This window comes from Protobothrops mucrosquamatus, unplaced genomic scaffold (genome assembly GCF_001527695.2).
Source record: "Protobothrops mucrosquamatus isolate PMUCROS unplaced genomic scaffold, P.Mucros_1.0 scaffold288, whole genome shotgun sequence".
Classification (NCBI taxonomy): domain Eukaryota; kingdom Metazoa; phylum Chordata; class Lepidosauria; order Squamata; family Viperidae; genus Protobothrops; species Protobothrops mucrosquamatus.
The window spans coordinates 133603-142573 of record NW_015386632.1 but is presented as its reverse complement, the minus strand read 5'-3'; the positions used below and the strand labels follow the sequence as shown (position 1 = coordinate 142573).

At 37.6% G+C, this 8971-nt stretch overlaps 1 protein-coding gene across 1 annotated transcript in view; it reads left to right on the top strand.

Moving 5' to 3' along the window:
• The first annotated feature begins 708 nt into the window (after positions 1 to 708).
• The window catches only part of EFHC2 (EF-hand domain containing 2), a 58544-nt gene continuing 50281 nt past the window's right edge, over positions 709 to 8971 (top strand). Inside the window, exons 1-3 of the mRNA XM_015814867.2 lie at positions 709 to 836; positions 2302 to 2490; positions 5337 to 5487. Coding sequence (XP_015670353.1) covers positions 795 to 836; positions 2302 to 2490; positions 5337 to 5487 — 382 coding nt within the window. The 5' untranslated portion in view covers positions 709 to 794. The remainder of the gene's footprint in view (positions 837 to 2301; positions 2491 to 5336; positions 5488 to 8971) is intronic.

The window sequence follows — 8971 nt, the reverse complement described above, 5'->3', positions numbered from 1 at the left end:
TTGACTCAGGAGTTCCAGATAAAAAATAAAAATAAAAAGTAAGACTTTCCCAACAGGGTAGATGCCTCCTAAAATAAAAATGGAAGGGATCAGAATTTCCCAAGTGAAGTCAGCTGTATTTCACATACCACTTAATACAGAGGTTCTCAACCTTGGCAACTTTAAGACTTGTGGACTTCAATTCCCAGAATTCCTCAGCCAGCAAAGCTGGCTGAGGAATTCTGGGAGTTGAAGTCCACAAGTCTTAAAGTTGCCAAGGTTGAGAACCCCTGACTTAATATATTGTAATACGGTGAGACACCACGTAAAGTAACTGTAAACGTTAAGTGTAATGTAAAAAAAAAAAAAGGATTACCTGTTGTTATATCCATTGTTGAGAACTGGCCTATGTCAATAAAAAGGGCCATTTAATTAGTTTGTGACCTGGGAGGGCAACAATCCCTTGGGTAGGCCCGATGAAAAAGAAGAAAAACCTTTCCTAGCAGTCTCGTAGATGGAACTTCGCGTACTTCAACAGCAAAGCGCGATCCAACAGCCTCACACACACACACCCCCGCAGGTTTTGCGGCAGAGTCTTGTGTCTGCAGGGGGCAGCATAGAGCAGGGGCGAAGCGAACGCATCATTCCCCGCCATCCTATGTGACGTCGAATGGGGGTCTCCAGGCAACTGGACTCCAAACAGCGCGGCTGCGCTTTCCTTCGGCCTTGGTAGCGCGGAGGGCGACCAGCCGGGTTCGGGCAGCAACACCAGCCCTGAGGCGGCGGAGGACGCGGCAGGCAGGACCGGCACAACTATGGCGCTACCGCTCCTGCCCGGGAATTCTTTCAACAGGAATGTAAGTAGGGTTGATTAAGATCCAGGGGCCACCGGGAGCTTCCTAAGTTTAAGTTTACAGAATGTTTTGCGGGGATGCCGATGCACGTGTGTAAACTTCGTTCGCGAAACTAATTCTAAATGCCCAATAACTGCCGTCCAGAGGAAGAATCTCTTCCCTTCGGAAGGCAGACTCAAACTCTCTCTTTGATCAGGTCTCAGATTATTTATAGGATTCTTCTAATGTGGTATGGAAGAATACCACTTTCCTAGACCTGTACCATCTGGGTAAAGAAAAGGCTCAACTTGATTATTGGGAATCCTTTCTAGAAATGAGGGTGACGTAACAGGAGCTGTGCACCGAGGGGAGGAGAGAGAAGGTGGATGAATCATTTTTTTTTAAATTTCCACTCTTCTTTCACTGCTAAAATTGGCAGAATAACGTATACGTGCCCTGCCTTTCTTAGTGTAGAACGCTTTCTGATAAAAGGACATGACTTATTTTGAGAAGGATTTTACAGCTGATTGGCAGTACAGGTTAGAGATTCAGCCAACATCATTCCTTGGTTTGCTACACATCTGTGCAGATGTACAAATATTTTATACTTAAAATATTCTCCAGTAGTTGTATCCTTATTTAATATTTGAATTTACCCAAAGTGTAGGTGTCCACTTTTTCCTGTTTTTTTCAGAGCCACGGTACAATTAAATGTTTCAGAAATACATTGATAGATTTTGCCTCTTGCATCACCAGCAATCCATAATTTTAGTAGTTTGTTAAGTCATTATTGCATATTTCTCTCTCTCTCTCTCTCTCTGTGTGTGTGTGTGTGTGTGAGAGAGAGAGAGGGAATTAAAATGCATATATATGTTTTCACAGAGTGTGTCCATTCGAGAGAGAATTAAAATGCATATATATGTTTTCACACAGTGTGTCCATTCCCATTGTTTGCACTTTAAATCTGCAAAGTCAGGTCTGTGTTTTGTTACACAATACATTTTGTCATTAGTTCTTGTAAAACTAAGGCACAATATTAAGATGGACTGTTTACATTATGCAGTCTTGCCCCACCTTTATCTTTAATCAAGATGGATAGTGATTAATATTTATATGTATTTATATGTAAGGGTATAGGTATATACATATGTATGTATGTAACATGTTTATATGTGTGTTATGTATGTGTACACTTTTGAGAGCAGGCAACAGAATTTCATTTTTAATGTGTGCCAGTGTGCCCACAGTAAAAATGACAATAAAAGTTATCTTATATTTAAGAAATGTGATTGAAAATATACAACATTTAAGCACTGATAATAGAGCTGACTACTTACTACTTCCTTCAGAGTTTTATGGATTTGAACAAGTTCCTTTAGAGTTTTATGGATTTGAACAATTATTGTATAATTATTTTGTATATTTAAAACATTCTCTTCCTTTTTTGTTTTTTAATAGTTGTCTTCTATTTATTTCATTTTGATTGCAGCTAGGAAAAGAAAAGTTCCATAAGTCTCAACATTGGAGTTACTGCAATAAGGTTTCTATGTTAGTAGGAGAAGACAAACCTGGAATAGGAGGAGAACCTTTGCTTGGACAAAAACTAAAACCAAAGTATAGTGTATTTCCTAGAGGTGTTGGAAGTGATGCACCTTCATGGGTAGCATTTGATAAACAGGTAACTGATTTGTTTATTCACACTGATCTGCTGCTGTGTTTTTTTGTTTGTTATTATTTCAGTAATTAATTGGATCCTAAAATAAGTTAACTGTAAAAAAAATGAAGGAAGAAAGTTTATACTACATCCCATAAAAAGCCTTTTAGGAGAGCCAGAGTTTGGCCATTGCACATCAGATGGGATGAAGTGGAGGAGTTTCTAATGAGGAATAGTCCAGAATTGGTGGAAGTCTTTGCTATTGAGTTACTGAAATCTGGCTGGGCTGCTAGACAAATTCTGTGCTACTGAACTATATACACAAAACGTTTTGAAGGTTGGATGACATGTAGAACTGCCTGCAGGAACAGTTAAAAGTCAAATCTTCTAGAGCTCTTCAGCAGTTCTGAATTATATATAAATAACTTCTAGTTTGTGTGGGTGTATGTTGTTCACAAGGGAGAACTGTACACTCCAACCTCGCAAACTGTTAGATGAAATTTAACAGATTTATTCAGATGAAAAAGATGAATTAAGATGCCTAGTGCAATTGACCAGAGATTCTTTCTTCTTAATTGATTAATCTCTGCTATTGATTTATTCTCCTGGAATTTGTAAACAAATCAGAGGGTTTTTTTATCCTGGATACTTTATGTGCGAAAGTACACTTGGCATACATTTGCTGTTTTATAGATTTTATGAATTTTATCAATATTAGTTGTATCTCCAGTATTATCTCATATTGTACAATAAATATTAAGGATACATTAGCTTGGGTTAAATCTCACAGTACCGTGTAGGCATTTAGTACCTTAGAAACCGACTGTCTCTCAGCTTTTAATTCCTCATCTAGAAAATTAAGGTAATATTGATCTAAATTGCAAGATCATTGTGGAGTTACTTAGGTAATGACCTATCACAAATCATATTTCTGTACTTTCACACTCTATCTTGGATGATTGGAAACAGACTGTTATGCTTCCTGTGATTAGCAAGCCTCTGATCCAGGATTGCCAAACCAGTTTAATCCAATTTACTATCTTGCTTTTCAGATTTTGCTGCAATCACACACTTTAATTACAGACTACTAGAAAACAGTGGAAAAGGGCTATCACCTTCCTGTCCATGCTTCTTTCCAAAATGTGTTTGGTTGACCATGTGTTACACAGAATGCTGGACAAGATAAGCCTTTAGCCAGATCCTGTAGGTCTTTTTATTTTTTATATAGACAGAAGTATTCCATTTATAATCCAGCATTTAAGAGTTTGTATCATATGAAGTGCTCACATACTATTCTTTTTGCTCCTAATTTTATATTTTCAAAAGTATACAAATTCAATAATTATGATGATTAGAGAAAGGTTTGCATTTCATGCATTATAATAATACATAAAATGATAATCTTAGTTTTCTGTTTGTGAAAGGTTTGCCACATGAATGTAATGTTTGCAGCATGCTCTACAAACTAGTTCAGCCAAAGTGCTTTGAAGTTAAATCATTTCCCAGTCTGAAAAAACAACAACTGTGGAGCAGAATTCATATAAATCCAAATAAAATTACTTAACTGGACTGCGGATTAGGATATTAAATATTTAAGTCACATATGGGACAATTCATGCTTGAAAATGTTCCTTGTAAAACATATTCATTAAATTATATTGTCCAAGCAAGCCAAACATAATGCAGTTTCCAGAGTGCCCCCAGGATTTGGCTAATCTCCATTCTCTCTGTCTCCCACCATCATTTTTCTCCGTGATACAGAATTTCTATTAATTTTATTGAAAGCGAGAGGATAAACATCAGCACATACATGCCAAACACCAGGCAGGTAATGTTAAATTGTTTCCAAAGCAATATACTTACAAGAAAAAAGGACATGTCAAAAAGATTTGAATTACTAGAAAGTATCATCTGCAATCTTTGTTTCCTTGCTAATATGAACATTTTTCTTGATGAGGCTTATGATTGTTTCCATTTGCACTGTGTTTAATTAACTATGTACAGCCTATTTAATTGCAGATTAAATATATCATTAAGGACAAGTTCAGACAGGATTCTACTTTTCATAATCTTTTTCTTGCCTACATAGCTGCTGTCCCTTTATCTTGGTAGCAGAACATGCTTTGGTATTCTTTCAGTAAAGCATGCTAAAGGATTTCTTCTTTCCTGCAGTATGCCATCCTGACTGCATGCACTACAAAAATAAATGCCATCATATTAAGACAGTTTTAAATAATTTATATTCTAATGAATATTACAAAACCAGAAAATGTGCAGAGCCGTGTCTTTGCAGTATCAGGGCAATCAGACAATGTGACATTCAATAGAGTTTCTGTAAAAAATTTTTATTATTTCTCTTGTTGTGTCCCTAGCAATTAAAAAGGTTGTTGACTTATGGGAATTTTCTGTTGATTTTACTCCTTCCTTCCTTCCTTCCTTCCTTCCTTCCTTCCTTCCTTCCTTCCTTCCTTCCTTCCTTCCTTCCTTCCTTCCTTCCTTCCTTCCTAAATAGAAAGATGTAATACTGATTGTCATTCTTAGATTGTTGAGCTATGTTATTTGTGTCATATCTAAATGTAAGAATCTGGATAAGTAATCTATTGTATAATCAAATCAATTCAAGTGTTTATGATCCTATAAAAGATTAATACAACTAATTAAAGTATCTCCATAATAAAAACAAAATTGTACAGTTCTTTGTTAGAATCCAGCTTTTCCATTGTGTGTGTGTCTGTGTCTATGTATGTACATACAATATACATATGCATATACTCTCTCTCTCTCTCTCTCTCTCTCTCTGTGTGTGTGTGTGTGTGTGTGTGTGTGTGTGTGTAGTAGAATTGATTTTGTCTATCTGTGCTTTTATGTAGGTATTGTCTTTTAATGCTTATTTTGATGAAGAAGTTCCTGACAAAAATCAAGAGCTGTACAGAATAAGACATTGTAAAATATATTTCTATCTTGAAGATGACACAATTCAGGTTGTTGAACCCCAAGTGAAAAATAGTGGAATTCCACAAGGTATTTTAAATCTTTTTTATTACAAATGTTTTAACAAAACAGAGTTGTAAGGGGCCTTGGGAAGTCTTCTAGTCCCACCCACTGCTCATGCAAGAGACCTTATACCATTTCAGACAAATGGTTGTCCAATCTCTTAAACACCTCTAGTGATGGAACACACAAAACATTCCACTGATTAATTCTTCTAACTGTTCTTTTTTCTGTTCTGAGAGTTTTTTCTTTTGCTTACCTAATAAATTTTCTGATAGTCAAGAACCACTTAAATATTATGTTAAGCTTCAGCCACAATATAAAATTTAGTGGTATAGGCCACTATTTGTTGCAATATACAGTATATAATTTTCCAGTATATAATTTTGTGATGGTCCTGTGATTAGATTCATGTGTGAATTATAGAAATGATATTTCATATGAATTAGTGTTTTGAATATGAAATTGAAAAGATAGAATTTAAATTTCCTTTACCTTTAAGAGTCAATAGTTTAAAGTTTATGGCATATTATCAGTAAAAAAATGGCATTTTGCTAAACCTAATAGTAACAGATTTATGTTTATGTACATAAAAAGGGAAAGTTGTATATGTTTTTTCCCAGAAAGGAAGTCCTATTTTCATTCAGTTATAATGAAGAAAACCATTTTTGTTTACTTGCTTTTCAGTGTTTTGAATAAGATTTATAGTAATATTTCTGAGTTTTAACGTAGCTGTAACACCATGTCAGGATGATGATTTAAAGGCTAAACAGCTTATGTAATGATGTAATGTAATGTGGATGATGCAATAATAGGAATGACTCAGCAGGTGTGTGTATCCCTTTAAGAGTCTGAGTATAAAAGGGAAGTTTTTTGCTGGAGACTTTCTCGTCTGTTTGATTGCTGTAAATGCTGTGTATTGGAGTTTTGCTGTTTTACCACGTGTATGTATTTTATTTCTAGTGTATATTTGTAGATATAGTGTAATATAAACCACCATTTAATTACAAACCACTGTTTACTGTATTTACTCCTGGGTTACCTCAGCTCAATAAGACTGTGCATGCTCTGACAAGTTATGGGCCCAGAATGAAGAGAAACCCAGTGAGAGTTTGAACCAGAGCCAGAAGAGTTAAGGCTTGTGGTTTGTTGTGCTTTGTGGTGGTTTGAAGAAGTAGGCAACATGACTTCCATCAATGTAATGGGAGGAGGTTTTGCAATATCTCAGCTGAATGAGACAAACTACCTCTCCTGGAGTCTGAAAATGGAAATGTACCTGAGAAGGGAGGAGTTGTGGATGATAGTTACTGATCCACCTGCAGCCCTGGATGATGGGGACCAGAAAAAGAATGAGAAAGCATTGGCCAGTATAATCCTGAGTTTAGAAGACAGCCAACTAATACATGTGAGAGGTCTCCAGTCTGCTAAAGAGTGCTGGGAAGCTTTGCACAGTGTGTATGTGAGAGGGACTGCGAGCAGCAAAGTTATGCTGTCAAGAAAGCTATATAAAGCACAGCTGAAGCTGGGAGAGAGCGTGTCTACGCATTTGCAGTCCATGAGAAAGACATTCCTAGAATTAGAGGAAAGAGGAATGACTTTTATTGAGTCACATAAGGTGTATGTGGTGCTCAGTTCATTGGACAAATCATGGGATGTCCTAGTGACCAGTTTAGAGTCCATGCAGGAGAAGGACTTGACCATGAATTATTTGACTGGCCGGTTGCTGGAGGAGGAACAGAAACATCTGGAAAGGCAGCAGAGGGGGTGACGACAACGCACAGCCCAAGCTTAGAACTGCTACGTCCCAGGGTACCGACAGCTGCTGAGAACGTTTGCATGGTGAAATGCTGCTTCAAGTGTGGTTCTACAGAGCATCTCCAGAGACGCTGCCCTGAGAGGAGAAACAGAGGAGCAGCGAGACAACTGACATTTTCCCTGGCAGCGACACTAACGGAGAAAAATACATGGTTGTTGGACAGTGGGGCCAGTCAGCATATTGCAAATGACCCACAAATATTTTTTAACCTGAGACCAGCTAGGCAAGCATTTGTTAGCTTGGCTTAGGACAACAGTCTCCTGTAAAAGGGGAAGGTAAAATTTATGTACCTGGTATTGGGGAAACTTTGGATAATGTGTTATATGTACCAGAGTTAGACCATAATTTACTCAGTATTTTGAGCTTGGATAAACTGGGATATGAAGTAATGTTTGCAAAGGGTCAATACACCATTAGGAAAGATGGGAGGATTTGTGCATAGGGTGTTAAACAGGATAATTTGTATGTAGCAGCAGGAAGGTTGTGCACAAACACTCCCAAGCATGATAACTGTACATGTATTACACAGGAGGTTAGGACATGCGAGTTTTAAAGTGCTACAAAGGATGCCAGATCTAGCTGAGGGACTTAAAATTAAGCCATGCAACACATATTTGGATTGTGCTATTTGCAAGGAGTCGAAGTCTAGGATGTATCCTGTAAGTAAAGAAAGCATGAGGCAAACTAACAGGGTTTTACAGTTAGTGCATGCTAATTTAATTGGTCCTATTGTGCCCTCTCTTGGAGAAGCTAGGTACATACTAGTCTTAGTAGATGACTACACCAGGTTTGGGTTCTGCTACTTTTTACAGAACAAAACTGAAGTTCTATAACAGTTTAAGCAATGGGTGAACTTTGTAGAGAGAAGGTATGGTCACAAGGTATGCCAGCTACAAACAGACAGGGGGACAGAGTTCATGTCTGATAATTTCCAAAGATGGCTGAGAAATTTAGGCATAAAACATAGACGTACAAACCCTTACACACCAATAGAAAATGGAGTGGCTGAAAGGAGAAATGGTATATTGCAGACCATGAAGGACTCACTGCTAGCAGATGCAGGAATGAGTAACATATACTGGGGAGAAGCCATAAAAACAGTCAACTATTTAGTGAACAGGGTATGGAGTGTTGCTATTAATGAAACATGTTGTATAGAAGGAAACCTTCATTGACTCACCTAAGGATATTTGGCAGTTATGCCTGGGTGCATATCCCCAAAGGCATCAGAAGGAAAAGACAGACAAAGGCCAGGAAACTTAGGTTTGTGAGATATGAGTCAGGTTCCAAGGGCTATAGATTTTCAGATGGAACTAGGAAGGTTGTAATATCAAGGTCTGCTAGTTTCGCAGAGCAAAATAATTGGAACAGGATGCATGCTAACACTGAGGTCTTCATGCCAACAAGTAGCGTTAGTTCTCAGGAAGGAGAGGCTACACAAAGCCCAGTGAAGGAAGAACAGGATAGCAGGTCAGAAATAGTAGGAATAGAAGAAGATAGACCTGAGGTAAAGAGAGAAATAACAGAAACTCAGGAATAGGTGATCCCGAGGAGGTCTGAACGTAGTAATAAAGGTGTACCTCCTGATCGATTCACAGAAAGTGGGGTTAGAGCATATAATGTAAGGCATGAACCCCGTGATTATCAAGAAATGTTATCAGTGCTTAAAGTAGAAAAGGAGAAATGGAAGGACACAAT